Source organism: Pollicipes pollicipes, unplaced genomic scaffold (genome assembly GCF_011947565.3).
Source record: "Pollicipes pollicipes isolate AB1234 unplaced genomic scaffold, Ppol_2.1 Scaffold_7261;HRSCAF=8764_pilon_pilon_pilon, whole genome shotgun sequence".
Taxonomy (NCBI): Eukaryota; Metazoa; Arthropoda; class Thecostraca; order Pollicipedomorpha; family Pollicipedidae; genus Pollicipes; species Pollicipes pollicipes.
Genome location: NW_023597054.1, coordinates 30916300 through 30936676, shown reverse-complemented (window position 1 = coordinate 30936676; position 20377 = coordinate 30916300). Strand labels below are relative to the sequence as shown.

Genomic DNA, 20377 nt, shown 5'->3' with positions numbered 1-20377 from the left:
GAGCATGGCGTAGGGGGACGCGTCCCCCACGTCTCCGATGACCTCTTTACGTGGTAAGGCCACTCGCAAGCCACACTGCAAACGGCAGAGGGGGTGTAACCGCTTTAGTTGTTAAACGCCTTCATCATGTTTAATAGGCGTTGTTCCATGGTGTGGGACTTCGCATCTCGTTGCGGGGGTTGCATGCTTCCATGATGTGGTACCCACCCCCAGTTTTTGGCTGGGTCCGCGCAGTGTGTAGCTTCACCATCTCCGTGCCCGTGGTGTTGCTCACATTATCATATCCGATGTTCGCAACAGTCACAACTCAAATTTGGCGAAAGGATAATAACTCGCACCGACCAATCACATTTGCAAACGTCTCTCAGGTGCCATCGACCCTTTGCTACCTCTGCTGGGATCGACCGCTTAAAAACGCTCATCACTTTTACTGCTCTTGTGCGAGCAGAGCAACATGATTTACAAAACGCCTTTTCATCCGCACAGCAATCCAGAACAATTTGAATGTTCTCAGTGTGTTATTTACGCCCGAAGTGCTATAAATAAGTCATAAGCGAGAGTGTATATGGAAACAAAACGGCAAAATAACAAGCATCAAATATGTCAGAGCAGATTTTGGCAACATGCGGTGTATTTAACTAAAAATCGACCTTTCGGCGGGCCTAGTCCTATTCGCGACCACCATCCTCACACTAAAAAGGCGTGAAGCCTACAAAGGGGAAGCTTTGCGTCCGAAGCAGCGCTTATCTGCTCTAATGCAGAACGCAGCTGATAAAATGGGACGGACAGAGACTGGTAATTCACCATGGCTGGTTTGTGTGCTCCACAAGAACTGCGTGCTCCACTGAGGCTGTGCTCCTATCGTGCCGGAGCTGAAAGCTCTACTGAGCTGTGCTCTTACCGTGGCGGAGCAGAGTAATCAACTGAAGCCGCACTGGAGGGGGCTGTAGGCTTGACTGTGCTGCACTCCCGCAGTGCCGAAGCAGCGTGCTTCGCGGCGCTGTTCCCTCACCGCGCCCGGCTGGGTGCTCCACTGAGCTGTGCTCTCCCGGTGCGGCGACCAGGTGGCGGAGGCACAGTCGCCAGCACGTATCGACGCAAGCGCCGCCGGCACGGTCCGTCCGCGGCTGGCCGGGCGTCCCCGCGCGGCATTGATTGCGAGGATGCCCTCAGGGGCCGCGCGGCAACGCAGCCCGCCGCACCGCGACAGCGTCTGGAACAGCGCGGGGAACAGGGGCGGCGTGTCATACAGCTCAGGTCAAGGGCGCAGTGGCTGGCACGGCTCAGGTCAAGGACGTAGCGCCTAGTACAGCTCTGGTCAAGGGCGCAGTGGCTGGTACGGCTCGCGTCGAGGACGTAGCGTCTGGTACGGCTCAGGTCAGGGGCACAACGTCTGGTGCGGCTCAGGTCAACGACGCAGCGTCTAGTACAGCTCAAGCTAAGGGCGCGGTGGCTGGTACAGCTCAGGTCAATTGCGCAGCGTCTGGTACGGGCCAGGTCACAGGAGCAGCGTGCAATACAGCTCAGGTCAAGGGCGCACCATATAGAACAGCTCAGGTCAAGGGCACAGCGTCTGGTACGCTTTAGGTCACAGAAGCAGCGTTCGTTGCAGTTCAGGTCAAGGGTGCAGCGTACAGTTCCGCTCAAGTCACGAGCACAGTGAAAAGTACAGTCCAGGTCATGGGCAGAGCGTGCAGCACAACTCAAGTCACGAGCACAGTGTATAGCACTTCCCGGTTTTTACCATTGGGAGTCTGCTATCGAGTTGGATCTGGTCAGTGGCGTACCTTAAGGCCCTCATTTCTATTTCATGTTATGGTCTTTCCCGGTCATCTGGGACATCTTGTCGAGGCGATGGTCCTGAAATTTTAAGAGGTCAAAAAGCTATACTTGACGCGTGGCCAATGCGACCAACTCAAGTCACGGGCACAGCGTATAGTGCAGCCTAGATTACGGGCGGGGCGTAAAGTACAACTCAAGCCGCGGGTACAAGCGTAGTGCAGCTTAGGTCAAAGGCCCAGCGTACAGTATAGATCAGGTCACCGGCGCAGCGTATAGTACCGCTCCGGTCACGGGCACAGCGCAAAATACAGCTCAGGTCACGAACACAGCGGTCTAGTACAGTTCGTGTCACCGGTACAGCGTCTAGTATAGTTCAAGTCACGAGCACAGCGTTTGGTGCGGCCCAGGTCACCGGCACAGTGTCTGGTGCAGCCAACGTTACGAGCACGCTGTGTGGTGCAGCTCAGGTCATAAGCACATGGCATGGTTAGTACACTTCAAATAATCGGTAAACCTGCGACGCGAGCCAAGTCATCGGTACACTGTTACACTGCCTCAAGCACAAGTTCCGCATATGACCGTTGAATACAGATACAGATATGTGTATTAGGCAAGGAATGGAAACAGAGTTAAAACGCGTCAGAAAAGTAATAACAGCTAGCCACACGCAATAAAAGTAAAGGCGACACGGAAACATGCAGTTGGTTCACACCACCTGGACCCACACTGGATGAACAGTGCGGGGCGAGTCTGCTGCCCTACCTCCGATGACGGTCTATTCAAGCACTCGCGGCCCGGGAGAAGAGACCACGACGGGCGAATAATGTTAGTACTCTGGGTAGCTACAGCTGGCCGTCCGCTGTAACGTGCGCGAGACGGACGGACACGTCAGAGAGCTGGAGCGGTCGCCTGCGCAACAACTGGGATGCGCTCTGGCCAGTGATGGATGAGGTGTCGCATGGTGACGATACCACCATGGGTAAGTAAAGCTCTTTAAAGTTGGACCAACCTAACTCTGGCAGCGATTGAGTCATATGGTCGCGTCAGTTAAGGCCAGTTAACAAACGGACCCGGCAGCTGACCGCCTTCAGCACGCGCGTTTCTGCGATGCGCGCAATTTTTCAATGTTTGTGGGGAAAATCAGATGGCCTTTCAGTATGGGCATGCATGCAACGATGTACTAGTTGTGCAGTGCAACTGGTGCGGCTCACGATGCTGTTGAATGCCTTACCGGCAGTGACGGCCATATTCCGGGCCCCGTGTTGCGCGCTGCTCGCGCCGTATGTTTGGTGAATTTCTGCAGCCCAGTCATTCTCCATCGCCAGTGGCAGGCAAATTCATGGGCTCGGCTAAGCTCATTTAACCTGCTACGTAGTCGCCATGTTCGCCTTTGACGTCACTGCTAAAACCCCTTAGTTCTTTTTCCGACGGGCGAAGAAAGCGTAGTAACCCGAGGCTGTTTTCATAGCAACATCAAGTAATGACCAGCGAACGTTGGCGGTTGCGCGCATCAGGCAATGGGCCGCTCTCGGTCACACGTAGGTGGCGTGATCAATGATGGTGTTTGACACCGAATAAATGTCCAATAAATGTGTATTATGAGTACGTCTGGCTGCGCCATCGCTACACCCCCTGTCATCAGAAGCTGAATCAGATGGTTGTCATCGCTACACCCTCATGCCATCGTGAGCTGAATCGGCTGATTCCATACAGTTGCAGTGAGGGAAGTCATCAAGTCATTGCTGAAGTCGGCACTGCTGTCAACCTCCCGACTCGCGGAGCTATCGACTCGTTCAATGATCTATGCAGATCATTGCAAGTCGACTCAATTCTTAGGTAACGCCATGTACACATAGAATGGTGCTATAAATTTGCATCCCAAATTCACAGAAAATGTAAGTTATGCCGATGTATTGCCGGAGAAGAATGCGTAAAAATGGCATTTGCATGCCATACACGTTACACAAATTACCTTGCCATAAGGCAGCTACTATACGCACACACCGATCGCAAACCGAAGTGAGGAACGCCCAAGAGGAACTTCTATTACTGATTGCGGTACGTCCACAACGTTCTTAACAAGCACAAAAAAGTTGAGTACCTCGTTAGGTACCTCAGTAGCTAACAATATCTTATCAATTTCCTGACACAGTTTAAATGTGTCTGAGCAAAACCTCATAACCAAATGAATGGTACCACTCCTAGGTTAGGCTACTAAGGTGAGGTTGTACTAAGTGCATCACCACGCAGTCAGCATGTCACTATCTTATATCTGGCGCCGAGCGGTGCGCTTCAGTTTCGCCGGTTAGTAGTCGGGATAATTGTGCTATTTTCACCACAAATAACCACTCATTTTCATGACTTTACAAGACCAGAATGGGACCTACCAGAATTAGTATGAAATCAACATCATATAACACAAAGTGGGCTACCCCATCACAAAAGCAGTTAGAAATACCCAGAATTAGAGGTAAATACGTGGATTTTTCAGATAGCAGAAAAGTGCCACAAAGTATCATATATGTGTTCGTAGAGTAGCACAAATAGGTAATTTGAAACAAAGTGAGCCTTAATTACCACGTGAGAAATAATGACCTCTTGGTGGGCTGGTGGTGTGTGGGAAGTGAGGAGGAGAAAGGGCAGCAATGGGCAGACGGTAGTAGCAGCAGTAGCGCGGCGGCAGCGAAGGTGGCAGAATCACGGGTGACCGGATCACAGGTGGCTGGATCACAGGTGGCCAGATCACAGGTGGCCAGATCACAGGTGGCTGGATCACAGGTGGCCGGATCACAGGTGGCCGGATCACAGATGGCTGGATCGCAGGTGGCCAGACCACAGCAGGGGGTGCAGCTGGGCGAGAGCAGTATTGGTGACCGCAGTGATGGCTGGATGCCAGCTAGGGGGTGGCCTGTGACAGCAGCGAGGCGTCCAGGTGTCAGGGGGATGGTGACCAAGTGACGGCAAGGGAGGCGTCCAGGTGTCAGGGGGATGGTGACCGGGCCACAGCAGGGGAGGTGCCCAGGTGTCAGGGGGATGGTGACCAAGTGACAGCAAGGGAGGCGTCCAGGTGTCAGGGGGATGGTGACCGGGTCACAGCAGGGGAGGTGACGAGAACACAGCAGGGACGGTGGCCAGGCTAGAGCAGGCTGATATGAGCGGATGGCGGCGGGTGCGTGGTTGGCGAATACATACTGCGGGGCTTCTCAGCGCGTGATAGCAGCGTGGCAACTCCATTTATCAGCCCACGTCGTCTGAGCCCGTGTCAACACAGCATTGGATGCGCGTACGGGTAGGTTTCAACGCGTTATTGGAAAGGCTGTCAGCTCCTACATTAGAGAGGAGCTTTTGTGAACTACGGAGTCGCAGTGAATGAGAGCTACTGATACTGACAGCTACTGGAGGCCGAGCTGAATTGTTTCTATCCTTAGTTATTTTTATGGACTAGATGTATCAATGTTCGTAGAGCTTAAGACGCGAATCGTGCTGGGGATGTTCAAAGGTTGCCTGCGCTGGGGGGGGGGGGGGGGCACCGCGGAACACCTCGATGAGAAGCGATGGAAAGTCGCCAATGGCTTAAAAGTCATTGGCGACTGAAGTGATTCAGCGTCCCCTCTCATCAAGAAGCGAGGACCGATTGCGTTGGATTCGACGAAAGATTTCAGCGATTCCCTCCCACTGCATCACACTCGATAAAAGCTTCTAGTGATTCAGCATGTCCTTCTCATCAGGGAGCGAGGACCCATGGCGTCGAACTCGACGAAATCACGACCGCTCTCTGTGGAGTCCGTCGCCATTATGTGCCGACCGCAGGCTCCAGCAGTGCGCTAGTGCTGCGATGACCCTGTGGTTGCGGCGCGGCCAAGCCTCCAGGTACATGGCCAGAGGACCGCTGCTGCTGCTGCTGCTGCAGCTGCTTTAGCCCAGCACTGCATCATAGTGACTGCCTGCAACGGGAAACCCACAGTGGGTGCCAAAGGGTGCCAACGGAGAGGCAAGGAAAGAAACTAACAGGCCTTGGTTCTCGGACGCTAATGTCGGTGCCGGCATTTTGTGCTTTTTCAACACAGAGGCAGCATATTTTTGCTACGATATGTGTGGATTGGATGGGTCACAATATACACGACGAGGTCTAAATGCTGCTGTGGCTGGCAGGCTGTTTCGAAAATAATGTTTCCATCCCCCGGATCTAGTGGATTTGGTGTTTTTTGCACCATAGGTGGACATATACGAAAACTGGAAGTTGGGTCCGAGGGGTCAGAGGACGCCCACCGTCAGGAAGGGCACCAGTGGATGGTGTATCTCTGTGAGGGCCTCCCGATCGACCAGGCGACCCAGCCTCCATGTCGCCAGAGTGGCAGACGATGGACACCCTGTGTTGGAACGGAATGACCTGTTAGCAACTGACTGGAATTACATTGCGCACCATGCTGCTCTACCTCCTGGCCCCTAGTGTTCATAAAACTTATCGAAATGAGGTAAAAATGCTTTCCAGGGTATATCCCAGAAAGTTCATCCTCTCTTAGAACCAACTTGCGAAACAAATTACATAAAAAGTTGAGTGTCTTTGCGCTTGCAATCTCAGTGGCAGGAAACGCTGTGGTCAGCTTTCAGTTTCCGGTGAACAGAAAGGCTCCCCGCTGCAGATAACACCAGGCGGCGGGGACCAGGCGGGTGAAAACGGCCGTCGTGAAGTAACGTTTCCGACAGCTTTTCAAAATACATTCGTACCGTTCAAGGATTGGACTGGGCGTATACTTAACCTTTATGGTTTTTAGGCTGTCATCTGATCGGATTAACGGCTACAGCAACAAAAAATATTGTACCGCTACTTTTTCATTTCCACTGTCAGGTTTCAGTACCAGCTCGCGGTGCTGCAGCTGCTAATCCATTCCTATCATCTATCTGAAGGTCACGCGGACGAAATACCCGCCAGGACTACCTTCACGTGTAGGAATTGGCATCCCGCAGCGTTCGAAGGTGCTCCTTTCCCCAATATCGTCTTGTCATTGGCTGAGCGTCGTGGTTTTGTTTCTAAGACGTTTCTAAACGTTCGCTCGCATGTTCATAGCTACATGCTACACAGTTTTCGCAAATCAATTCTGAAAGAAGGTTAAATATTCCCAGAGGAACTAGAGCTGCCCATGTTTACACACATTGCTGGCCTCATTGAGATTCTGTCGTGCAGCCACAGCATCGACAGTGGGACACAGGATGGACAAAGGGCCCACTGATAGCTAAAAACCCCGCTAAAAAAAATTGTCAGGTGTAGCCCATTTCTTAATGAAGGCATGCATGTCCTCGTTTTTTTTATTTTCTCGTCTGCATTTGGAATAGAAGCCAGAAGCTACCGCGAAATAAATGCTCACCGAATTGTAGTCAAAGTGAAGAAAACATGTGCCAAACAATTGAATGAAATATAACGCCGGCACTCCCCATTTTTCAATGGTCCACTGGAATCTTTCTAAATCGATAGAACTCAGAAGCTTCGTCACAATTTTTATCTGGTTTCTACAGAGATATTAGAGACTCAAGTAGCGAATGTAGAATGTAGATCAGAATGGGTCGACAATCTGTAGCTACTTGGCTAAGCCATGTTTGTCTGGACATGTTTAACATTCAGTCAGAATCGTTTAGTGACACAAGTTATCTACGTAGTTTTGAAAATGCGAGCTCGCAAATTTTAGTAACAAAAACCCACTTGCTGGGCGTTGCAGTCTCTGCAGTCCAAGCAGTGTCGGTCCCGTGGCTCACACTAAACTGTGGCCAACGGGTGAACGAAAACCACGACGCATCTGAAAGAAGCACTTTTGAACGCTTTTGTACATCAAATCGTACAGTTATAAGGTAGTACGGGCGTATATTTCACTGTTGCGATTTTTAGGTAGAGGTTGACAACGGATTGACATTCACAGCACCGCGAAGTGGTGCGGGCTGGAATTTGGTGGTGGATCTGGAAGGATAAAGGTAGAATGTTTTTCGTGCTGCTCTAACTGCTGATCTGCTCAGGGGACACCCTTAAAGTTGTTAAAAAAATATATGCCCAGCCTCATCTTGGAGCGGTGCGAATTACTTTTGAAAGACATTCGGCACCATTATTTCACGACGGTCATTCTCGCGCGGGGCACGTGGTGTTACTTGCACTAGCAAATGCCGTTCGGTTTTCCGGAAGCTGCAACCCAAACCATCGCTGCCCTTGCCTCCGATATTTCGGGCGCGCAGGCTCAAGCCTTTCGATATAATGTGCTTTACTAATTGATTCTTCGAAGGCATGGACGTTTTCCAGCAAGCGTGAGATGGTCTTGATTGTTTTAAGCTCACTTGGACCCACCTTTTACAACACTAATAAAACCCTTTTTCTTTTCTATTCAGAAGAGAACCATGAAGCATATTACTGTTACCGGCCAAGAGCCAAAGGGTCATTCCGTCCCACCGCGGGGTGTCTTCCGGGCTGCCATTCTGACGACACGAGACGGGATCCCCTGGTCGATCCGGACGCCCTTAGAAGAATGCATCATATCACTCTGATCCCTTCCTGACGCGGAAGGCGTTCTGGTCCGCAAAGTTGATCCCGAATCGACACAGGAAACCTCAAATATACAAGCTGAAGGTGCTACCATGTTCTATTTCTATAACAACTTTGAACAATTACAAATGACCCGCAAAATAGTTATGGACGGTCAGGTTGACCTCCTTGGCCTGACCTAGGCCATTGATCTTGGCAGATCTAAACTTAAGATACGCAAAAAGGATGCCAAATGTATTGATGAAGAAGTACTGAAAATGTGTTGCTACAAGCGTTTGTTTTTTTATCTATGCCCGGAAACCCGTTGGGGGAAGTCAAGTTCACCCAACCGGGCGCGGGTTAACAAGAAAGGCTGTCCTAGACAACACAATTTTGGCGTGTCGTAAATATGCTCCTCGACACACCAGGGTTTGATTATGATCACGCCATCGCGCCTTGCGCAACATCGATTGAGGGCCAATTGACGGCTGTTAAATCTGGAAATCGGCTCACGAGCGCCAGACATGAACGACTCGACCATTATACCTGTCCTGGCCTTGATCACCGCATGGTTTATGGAATGGCAGAATTTTGAATGACGTTATCATGACGTCATAAATGCCAAGGTGACCTTGAAATGCCCTTTCCGAAAAGTCTCCACATCTCCGCGGGCGTGAAGCTCAGTTTAGGCACTACGAAATGCAGGGCTGTGATCTGCATCGAATAATCTACAAGAGGGCTATTTCAGTTCAAAACCCCATAGAAATTTAGAACAATCCCGTTAAAGGAATTGCATGAAAACAATTTTCCCTTATCAGAGAGTTGATTATATGCTAGATCTTCACACAAACACGGTACAAACTTTCAGGACTGTTCGGTGCAGTTTTTACAACTTTAAACTTTCCATCGCGAAAACGGCTAGTTGTATGATTTTCATAGATCTTGGTGAAAGATTCGGAATTCCAAAATGGAAAATATTTTGCCTTATGAGGAAGAAAACATATGTGTGCGCCAAAAAAAATCCATAGCATGATGAATCAGGCCAGCACGAATGTGCATGCCATTGAACGCTAAGTAATCTGTTTATTCGAACAAAAAGTGAAATCGGTTTTTAATGCCAGCAGAAAGACGTTCTGGGAGCCGGCATCGCCAAACTTCAAGGTAAGCGCTTAAGAATGTCTTTTTCGCCTTAAGATCTAGAAGGAGGGGACAAAGACAAGAGGTTAAAGCGGTTTAAGTACGATTTTATTGTTGCCGTTTGGCATAGTAGTAAACGATTTGTTTTTTGTCAGTGTGCTTAATTTGATCAAGCAGTTTTGATCACGGTTTTTGGGTTTACAATTATTCAAACAGTGGTTTGTTCGGACGCTTTACATATTTCCAGGATTCAGTTCTCATGCGGCACTAAGACCGCCGCCAACGCCGGTTGAACAAAAAAAAAACAAGGGTTTTTCCTCCCACAGCGCAAAATAGTCAAGCTGAGCGCCCAAATGCGCGCGCAGGCGCCAATGTCATCGTACTGAGGTAATAACCAGACCTGCCCCAGCTGCGGCGGTGGACGGCGGCGGCCGCTGGCGGCGGCGGCGGCGACGGCGGCGGCGGCGACGGCGGCGGCTGCTGCGGACGGCGGCGGCGATGGTGGTGGCGCGGTGAGCTTGCCCGGAGCTGGAAGGCTTAACGTGAAATATGCAGGCGTCTACGCTGAGAAAACAGCGTCCCACTTGACCTCAATTACGGCGTGGGCCGGACGACATAAAGCGCCCGTGGATGAAAAGTAATTATAGTTTCATTAAAGCTGGCCAATAGACGCGCAAGCGCCCCTCCCGTCCCGTGCCTCATGTAAGCCTCGGGACGGGAAGAAGGGTGGAGGTGTCTGCTCAACTTATTTAAAAATTACTTCGGAGTCGGTTAAGGCCTGGCTGTTGTTCGAGTGTTAATGGGGTGTTTCAGCCTCCAATTGTCAGCTGAGCTAAATGATGTTCCACCTCCGGCTTATAACGATTTTCCATAACGCAATATCCTGGCAACGCGGCACCAATGGCCGGAATCGAATCAGACGACGGAAATGGAGTGGTCTCTACGGTACCCGGAAATTGGCATGTATTGGATGCATTGAAAGCCGGCACCAATACCAGCGAGAGCCAAAATGGAACGGGGCCGTGTGCCACGTCCGTAGTCGAGGGAGAGATGCTGGCCTCGCAATCCAGCGGCACTGGGTACGAGTCTCAGGGCGGACGCGTTGTTTGGCCCGACTGAAATGGAAAGGTCAACTGGCAAGCGGCTAACGAAGGTCAACCAAGGCCCGAGACGGCCGTGTCGCAGCATCGCGCGGCACGTAAAACCCTCCGCAGTCCTGTCTGGCGAAGGGGTGGAGGCAGTTGTCCGTTGAACTGGACGGTACGACTTGGGTGGTGGGTTCAGGGTGCACGTAACAAGCTGTGCTTAGCAGGTACTATGAACCCAAAGTCACACATGCCAAGCATTCTGAATAAATTTATTTTTTAATGCGCTTAGGCCGCTATTGGGATCACGTTTTTGGCGATATTACGTCTCCACAAATGAGGTATTCGGTGTTGATTGCCAGAGGCCATCGAGAGCGTGCTACAAGCTTTGGAACACCAAGCCCCAACAGATACAGACCAAACAACGGCATTTTGGTACCAGGTTACGAGCGTTCCATCAAGTGTTGGTAAGTGTCTGGAAGCCAGCAATGTGACAGTCTCCCGGCTCCCTGGTTCCCTCTTGCGACTCTGGTCGGAAGGTGATCCATGTGCCAGTGTCCGCATCAAGGCAGCCCGCCCGGGGCTGTGGCCGGACAGGCAGCCGGCCGGGGGCTGTACCCAGGTAGGCCGCCTGCCGAGACTGTGCCCGGGTAGGCCGCTGCCGGTGGCTGTGCCCGAGTAGGCGGTCGGCCGGTGGCTGTACCCGGGTAGGTGGCCCGCCGGTGGCTGTGACCGGTTGGACGAGCCGCAAGAGGCCAGGGTGAGGTCCCGGCTGCCGGTGGCTGTAACCGGGCTGACGGGCCGCAAGAGGCCAGGGTGTAGCCACGGCTGCCGGTGGCTGTAACCGGGCTGACGGGCCGCAAGAGGCCAGGGTGTAGCCACGGCTGCCGGTGGCTGTAACCGGGCTGACGGGCCGCAAGAGGCCAGGGTGAAGCCACGGCTGCCAGTGGCCGTGCCCGGGTAAACGGGCCGCAAGAGGCCAGGGTGAGGTCCCGGGGGATGGCGGGCACTGTCCGCCTGCTGAAATGTTGCCTGCTACAGAGGAGCCAGACCCGCTAGCGTGACCTGGTAACCTTTGGATCAGTCCGGGGAAGCTCTCAGATCCGGGCAGACCCATCGCTCATTCCGGTACTTGCATTTATCAGCACTGGGAAATGGCCTAGCCTGTGTTAAAATGGTCTAGCCTGTGTTTCAGAATGGTAGATCGGCTGTCCTCCCTTAGTCGTACACCTAAGTAGGCCCCAGTCGTAGACCACTTCATTGGAATTTTCTCCGACTCCGTCTCTCATCGCGGGGTATCGACTCGTTCCGCCACATTGAGGAACAACGCAGACTTGTAGGCGGACTGCAACGGATGCAGCTAGCTCGACTCCACGCCAAATCTAGTGATGCCGTTAGTACGCTGATATCGGTTCTTGTGAACCATGGTTTGTAATGCAGCGTGCAATAAATGTCCATGTGGCTATGCAGGGTTACACTGATCGCGTGGGACGAGCGAGTTGGTAACAAGCCTGAGGAGTACCAAGTGTCGCCATGCAGGCAATGCCAAAAGCTGAGCTGATCAAGCCAGATATAGTTGGGCATTCATTCAAACTGTTCTGATCAATGGATTCACAGGTTTGCCGGTCAGGAGAGTTTAATGGACAGAGGTCCAGTGATAGCGTCAGACTTGTGCTCGCCTCCGCTTGAGTGGAAGCAATTCCGACTCCTGAAGCCGAATTTGATTCAAAACGACTGTTAAGCAGTGACGTATCCAAACCTCACTGTTATATTTTTCGGATTTTGAACCGAAAAGAATTTGTTAGTAAAAATAGATCTGTTGGTAAATAAGTACCACGCGTATGCACATAAGCATGTGTACATAACTATAACCTGACGTTAACAAATATCGTAGGTTTTAAGTGTAAATGGATCAACAATACAAAGCTACTATTGCGCATTGGTATTAGGGAACAACAACATCCGTCTCAGCTGAATAAAATGAAAAACTGTGCATGCCTACGTGCAATAAGGAAAAGGCACAGCAATGAAACGTGTTTAAGATGGTCTGAAGATACCCATACATCCAGGGTACACCACCCGATCTGCCCTTCGAAGTACCAGGTTCTTGTGGTCTTGAAGTTCTTGTGGTCTTGAGACTTTCAATCTCTCAACCTTTCCTATTACATCCCTGAATCTTGTATCTGAATCACTGAATTTGCGTCTAAACTTCCTGAGTAACTCACCTCGTGCAGTTTTAAGTCAGCCAATAATTGCGCGGCATCACCGGTTGCCGCCCACCAAGCGCGCCGGCCGTTGATCGCCGCGCAGTGTTCCTCGAAAGCCGCTACTGCTCCGAAACTGGGAAGCAAAGAACACGTTTTGCGGTCAACACAGGAGCAATAAATACTTCAAAGGCTTCTGAAAATTGTGACGTGATTGCACAACGTGCCGGAGAAGTATCCTACAAAATCCTTAGGGGGGGGGGGGGGGTCACATCTCCGTCCCTTTCAGGGCGAGGGTTGGGCCACGGCGTGTCCTATTCAATGCCAGTAATGATCACGTGACACTGGCCGCTTCCCAGTCAATCATTGACATATGCATGAGTCGTCAGCATTCGTTAGTAATTCATAGACAATAGACTCGCCTAGTCCGCGCAGTGAGTTCCACGTCCTTTCTGCTGTTATCTGCGCTGACTATAAGGATAGAATAGACGTCCTTTAAATTTTCTCAATACAAGCGGGGGAGGCCATGTGGTTCGTAGGAAAACCAACACAAACGATGAGCCGAGACGACCGGGCCGCCCTGGGCGATAAGTTGAGGTTTTCACTTTTGGATGATGTCTCTTATATAAAGGATCTCACTTTTGGATGAAGACGTACACAATTTGTACTAATTGTGACCTGTGTATTAATGTTTCTTTGCCTCTTTGATCTGCGGTCCTTGTGAGCATTACTTTTTACCTTGGCATCGATGCAGTAAGATGTTGCAAAGGCATTGGTTTCATATTGCGTAGAGTAAAACTTCGTTTGTATTGAATTTATTCCGACTCCATCCGGCATTGTTGACCATTGGCTAATACGCGCTCGGGTGGGGATCAACTTGACCATCCGAAGGTTTTCCGCAATCGCTTCCGAATGGCACGGCGTAGCCGCTCCAACTTTTACGTGACTGTTAACAATGAAATAGAAAATCGTTTGGTACCAAATTTATAGGTACCTATTGAGGTCACTGAATGAGCAAATTCCACTGATCGAAGCTAGGATATGAAAGTCAGATCTAGTTCAAAACCAACCTGTTTTATTTTTGTGGAGCTTGCTGTATGAGTTAGTTTCAGGTACTCTTTTCGAATTTACTTGTAATAGGAACCGGATTATACATCCTCCACAGACTTCTTGAAGGTCATGACGGGTCACTGACCAAAAATTACCCAGATCAACCTTTTTGTTTTTAGCATCATCCTGGCAAGCGCAATTATTAATGCGTATTCAAATGCAAAACTCCAAGCGGTCTTGTATGATTTTGGTCACCATGACCTCCGAAATGTCAATCAAGGTAACTGACTTTAAATTAACACCTGAGATCTTTGGCTTAGAAGGGTATTAGGTTCTGGGACACTTTTGGCACCAGTCTGAAGTTTGTCCTTACTTGACCTCATTTGACACGAAGGTCGTAACCTAGAAACACCAAATGTTGGCACAAATGAGTTCACGTACAGGCCAGCACACCCTGTGAATTTGGTGCATCTAGCTCTCTTAGTTTCTGAGATCTCAAGGGGATCATATAGAGCCCCCATCCGAGCGAAGGGTATGTAACCGGCCATCCGGGCGCGTGCTAACTGGACGGTCAAACCGTATGAGATAAAGATGTGACAATGCTCCAGGCGTCCAACTGTTTGTTTCCCTGCTCTTAATAGCATTGGCCTGAACGTGCGCCTTACTAGTCCAAATGACCCACGGGCGAGATGCCTTAGCAGAGGGAAGCTGGGCATGAATCTTGGGAGGAAATGAGTGAGTGTTCCGGCTACCTGGCATTGCGTTCGTTCTGTATGCATCGAAAAGCTGCCCGCAGAGCATGCAAAAATGCATGAAGTTCCCGGTTCCGTGCGGTTAGCAGGTTTACTGATAGATTACACCTTTCCACATAACTAATACATGTGGTTGGCAACCATAGAACCGAGGTCGAATGTTGGTGTTCCTTGTTAGTTAAGCAAAGCTAAGCTGCCGTAGTTCAAATACCATCTTCTAGCGAATTTTAGAGAAACTCGCCCTAAAAGTGAGTGGTGACCCAGATATCTAGAAGGTAAACTCAAAATGGAAGTCCGGTAATGCGTCGGTTTTGTTAGGCACTCACAAGCACAAAGCCCCTGATACGTTTCAGTGGCAGTGCACCAGAATGCTGGTGCCTCCTGGTTGTGCTGAAATACCATCTACATATTGACTGTAACAAATATTTTGCCATCTAGCGTTCAGTTTCATAACCAAAGTTATATTTCACAGCCACGAGGTAAACCACAAGCGTGGCATTACCACGCACCCAGTACCACCGGATGGTATGCAATAATTTCCCAGCACATGTCACGGCAACGAATAGCCTTGCACATCAAAAATTTACGAAGTCATAAAAGTGCAATAAATCAGTGCGTATTTCCTGAAGGTACCTGCTGCGAATGCGGAAGCGACAGCGACTAACAGCCGCGCCTCAACCCTGCCCTTCAGGCGTTAGCTCGGCCAACTGGACGCCCGGCCGACTTCGTTGTAGTTCAGCTGAGTATAACGTAGAGTGGTGTTCCGTCAGGCTGAGCGGGAAGACAGAGTCGGTGGTGTAGTGTCACGATTTCCTGTATTACAGACATTACTCTTCTCTCCACACTTATTCACATCGACCACGAAAATACTTTACGGGACCCTCCGTGCGCCCTTCACTCCCACAACGTACACGAATCAATAATATTACAACGTCGACACACGAACAGCTACACTACACATCTACTCGGCTCCTCCTCGTCTTCCGCTCTCCACACCGCAGCTTCGGCGCGCACGCACCATCATGTTACGTCTGGACTGGATTCAAACTTCATAATAACTATTTGTACATAAATAATATATCACATGCATTGCGATCGGGCAGCCTGGCTGCACCAGATCAAAGGAGCGTCCTCCCGGAGGCTCCGATTGACGGCACGATAGCTACACCAATGAACGTCACGCGCGGGCCGACGTCACAATGGGTACACCAATCAGCGCCACGCGCTGGTCAGCTGACAGTGTGACAGCGACCAATAACATTCTGCCTACAGGGTAAAACACGGCACCGGTAACGACAGCAAAGCTGATAGAAAGGCGGAGCACTACACGGAAAGCGTTGACGAAGAAGATATGTCATCTGATACGTCGGCAATAAATACGAGGAAGGTCGCCTAGACAGTCAACACCGAGCCAGCTGCCACCGGTGGGGGAAAGGAGGGAGGGGAAGGAGCGGCTCACGCCACGGTCGCCGCCCCGAAACAGACACGATGGCACACCGTGGACCGCGCGGCTGGCGCGGCCCTCACACCTCAGTGGGCCGGGCGCGGACGGCCGGCAGCCGACGCTCAGTGTACAAGTGGCGCGGTACCACAGTCTGCAGGCTCTCGCGGCCGGCCGCCGGCGCCAGCGCCCCCTGAAACGTCGTAAGCACGCGCGGCCGCCGCTCCAGCAGCGGCGTTGCCGCCCACGCCCTCGTCATCCGAGTCGGCGACGGCCACGACCGCCTCCAGCGTCGCCTCGTCGTGGCCGCCCTGGCCGCTGTCCTTGCCGCTGCTGTGCTCCGAGCCGTCGTCGCCTGTGTACAGCTGCACGCTGGAGGCGCGCCGCTCCAGCAGCGATGCGGCCGCACCCGACGCGTAGACGGCCACGGCGCGCGGCGGCGGCGGCGACAGCTGCCGGTCGGCGCCGGCGGCGAAGGCGGCGGTGGCGGCGCGCGCGCGCAGCTGACGCAGCGAGCGCTTGCGCGCGTGGTAGATGATGATGACCCAGACGAGGGAGGTAACCACCACGCCCGACACGACGGCGATGATGATGATGGCGTATGTCGAGTCGTCGTCCAGCCCGAACGATGGGCCTGCCAGGACAAGGCAAGTTTGAGGTGGGCAGTGGCAGCGCTACTTGAGCCAACATCACGACCGGAAGACACTCATGACGTTGCCGAAGAGGGCGAGATCCACAACCGAGACCTCGAGACACCTTACGGAGCGAGCTAGCATTCAGAAAGTCCGGCGATGATCGAAATCACAGTTTGCAACATATTTTCCAAGAAACCGTTCCTTTGCCACCGGAATTAATAAGAACTTCAACCGTTTAACGTCACCTCGGCACGAGTCAAGCCGACAACAACACGAGCCTTAATTCTGTCATTCACCAGCATTCTGACAACGCCACGCTCCCTGCCCGCGGGCGCCATCCGAAGGCCCCAGTCATCCACCGGACGTGGACACAAGCGGGATAGCCAGACCGCGCGCGGGCCCGGGGTCCGTCTCACCTGGCAGCACTGTGAGCGTGGCGCTGCCGCGTTCCTCGCCGAGCACGTTGCTTAGCTGGCACTCGTACGAGCCGGCGTCGGCCGGCGTCGTCTGCACGATGATGAGCAGCTGCTGCCCGGCCGTGTAGAAGTGTCGCTCTGTGGCGAGCAGCGGCGCGCCGTCCTTGGTCCAGGTGAGCCGCGGCGCCGGCGAGCCGGAAGCCATGCAGTCGAGTACGGCCGTCTCGCCGGCCACCACCTGGCGGTGCTCCATGGGCCGCACGAACGACGGCACCTCTGCGGTCAGAGAGAGGGGTGAGAAATGTCACGGCAGAAGGCAGGTAAGGCGCCGGAGCATACAGGAAGCATCGCAGGCCGTCAACGGGTGGCGTCCAGGTGCACGCGATGGGAACACGGTTAGTGTCACGACAATGTCAGGGCCACACGCACTGGGGGCACTGTTAGTATCAGGACAGTGTCAGGGCCACACGCACTGGGGACACTGTTAGTATCAGGACAGTGTCAGGGCCACACGCGCTGGGAACATCGTTAATGTCATGACAGTGTCGGGGCCACAGCGCTGGCAACACTGTTAGTATCAGGACAGCGTCCGGGCCACACACAGATCCCTAATGCAGGTCCACCATGCTGATGACAAAGTATATAGACAGGCTGAAGAACGCGTCATGATAGGACTGAAACAGCGGGAAGTGATACTAGCAGGAGTATAACATGCATCACAGTAATCTTCATACTGTTGAGCTCAAATTGTTTACAACCAGCTCCTAGTTCGCGAAGGCAGGCGAACCATTCGGGGATCTACAGGTCCGGTCAGATGGGTAACGAACTCCCTCCCGCCTTCACGATCCCACGATGGCAACAGTCGACTGACAGCCAGGCTAGGAGGCTGCCGGTCGCTGTCCCAGTCGCTGCGTGTCCGTGCCGCCGGCCGGAGAACGACCACCAGCCCGGCGCTGCTGCCTCCTCACCTAGCACGCTGAGCGTGGCGTTGGCCTGGATCTCGCCGGCGTCGTTGCTCGCGCGGCACGTGTACGTGCCCTGGTCGGCCGGCTGCACGCGCACAATGAAGAACACGTGCTCGGAGGGCAGCACGTGCATGCGCCGCTCGCGGGCGGCCGGGGAAGTCGGAGCCGCCGTCCTTCTGCCAGGCGATGGTGGGCGCCGGCTGGCCATGGCCTTACACCTCCAGCTTGGCTGTGCTGCCGGCGCGTAGCTGGAGACTCTCCGGGCGCAGCGTGAACACCGGGAACACTGCCGAGAGCACGGGAGCACGGCGTCAACACCATCAGCATCGCAGCACGCGCCGAGCGTGGCGCCATTACCCGGCATGGGGAGGGGAGGGGGAGCACGCGACACCCGATGACCTGGTGTCGACGGTGGCAACACGTGACATGAAGCATTCCAACGCGGACACAAACAGCGTCCCCAATCTTAACCAATGGCAGAGCAAACACCCTTCCAGCGTGGCCCATGCGTGCACCCAATGCGGGGTAGCGGCTGTGGCAGGCCGTCTAGGCCCATATCAACCATAGCACAAAGCCACACGGAAGACAACTGTCCCACCCGGCCTGGCACCCGTGAGCAGCGCCCATCCGCGTCAGCATCGCGTGGCCGGCGAAGCCGCCACCCCGTCGGCGCGGTGGCAACAGCGGCCGCCGCCGCACCCCGCCAACTGACCGTGCACGTCGATGGTGGCCTTGTCAGAGTACGGTCACACCGAACTTGTTGGAGACGACGCACTGGTACTGGCCGGCGTCGGCGTCCGTCAGGTTGGCCACGCGCAGTTCGGAGCGCATGACGCGGCCCGGGCCCGGCCGTCGGCGTGCGCCCAGGCGCGCGTGACGGCCCGACCGACCGGCACCGGCTGGCTGTCTTTGCGCCAGCCAAACTGCATCGTGTCGTTTGCCGACGACTCGGCCTCACAGCTTAGCGTCATATTATCGCCCTTCAGCGTCTTGCCAGTGCGCGGCTGCAGGCGGATGGCCGGCTTGGGCGAGTCCTGGCAGGTGAGACTCTCGGCCGGCACCTCCAGCAGCGGCCGGCCCTGCAGCCGCTCCGGGTGGTGACAGTGCGCCGTCACGGTGGCCGCGTGGCCCGCGGCGCGCGCCCACGCCGGCAGCCAGCGCACGGCGCAGTCGCACAGCAGGCTGCTGGAGTCGATGACGAGCGTGCGCAGTTGCGGCAGGCCGCTGAACGACGACTCGTGCACCGTGGTGAGCGCGTTCTCGGCCAGGTCGATCTCCTGCAGGGCGGGCGCGCCGGCGAACGGCTGCCCGCTCACGGACATGATCCGGTTGTGGCGCAGGCCCACCCGCGTCAGCTCCGACAGTCCCGCGAACGCCCCGCTCCGGTCCTCGATCGTCGACGAGATCAGGTTGTTGTTCAGCTCACTGCGGCGGCGCGAGATGCGCGGCGTTAGTCGTCGTTGGGTGCGAAGTGGTGCAGGACATGGCGCATACTTACTCTATCAGGTCAGCCAGCTAGCCCCAGCCACGTGAGTAATAACCTAACGCGCAACTACATGCCATTCGCCCCAAAATACCGATAGGATGATCACACAACTTTAAACGTGTTCGTTCGAAATTCGGTGGGGAAATCTTAAACAGACACCACCAATTTGATGCGCCGGAGCGACAATCCCCTCACTCCTAACAATCGGATACGCCGGAGAGACATCCCCCCACCCCTAACAGACGGCGCCGGCCGCTAACTGGTCTTCTCCCCGCTACAGTACTCCTTCGCCCTGTCAGCCCGGCGCCGCCCGCCCTCGACAGACTATTCATCAACACCGCTCAGGTCCCGGGGCGAGTCGCGCAGACGCGTTCATCCCTCGATGAGCGCGATGCGGTTGTGGTCCAGCACGAGTTCGGTAGTCGGGGCAGCTTGGCGAACGTGTGCTCGTCCACGGCATGAGCTGTGTGCGCCAGGTCCAGCCGCGACAGCTGCCGGCAGTAGAGCCAATCCGACGTCCGCCAGTGGACCCGGTTGTGGCTGAGGCCCAGCTGGCGCAGCCGCCGCACGCCGAACAGCCAGCCCCTGGTCACGTTGCGGATGGCGTTGTGGTCCAGGAAGCTGGCGGAGAAGAGGCGGCGTGTCAGACGACCGCCGCAGGCAGCCGGCGCGGCGCGGGCGGCCGACAGGGCTAACACGGCGGCCGGGACCGGCGGGCTGACCAGCCACGCCGCCAGGTCTGCCGCGGGCTCGGGGCAGCTGTCAGACCACGCCGTGGCAGGCCCGCGACGGAAGTCGACGCAGCCTCCACAGGGCTGCGCACGCGGGGCTCCAGGCCAAATATCTCGGTCACAGCACAGGTTGGTCTTCTTATCTCTGGTGCAGTGCCAGCGCGCGATCCCGTCCAACAGTATCGCTTAAG

The 20377-nt window shown here is 53.9% G+C and overlaps 1 protein-coding gene across 1 annotated transcript; it reads right to left on the bottom strand.

The window, feature by feature from the left end:
• Nucleotides 1-15308: 15308 nt before the first annotated feature.
• LOC119112993 (leucine-rich repeats and immunoglobulin-like domains protein 3) lies at nt 15309-18116 on the bottom strand. Its single transcript, XM_037237303.1, has 3 exons — nt 17973-18116; nt 17005-17280; nt 15309-16587 (listed from the first exon to the last, which is right to left on the bottom strand). Exons 1-3 carry the CDS (start codon nt 18100-18102, stop codon nt 16079-16081), a joined length of 915 nt encoding a protein of 304 aa, XP_037093198.1. The 5' UTR covers nt 18103-18116; the 3' UTR covers nt 15309-16078.
• Between the last annotated feature and the right edge of the window lie 2261 nt (nt 18117-20377).

Coding starts and splice junctions, on each gene's coding strand:
- LOC119112993 (XM_037237303.1), bottom strand. CDS start 18,102: ATGCACGTGCTGCCCTCCGAGCACGTGTTCTTCATTGTGCGCGTGCAG. Junction 17,281..17,972: donor CGCCACGCTCAGCGTGCTAG/GTGAGGAGGCAG, acceptor CTCTGACCGCAG/AGGTGCCGTCGTTCGTGCGG. Junction 16,588..17,004: donor CACGCTCACAGTGCTGCCAG/GTGAGACGGACC, acceptor TTGTCCTGGCAG/GCCCATCGTTCGGGCTGGAC.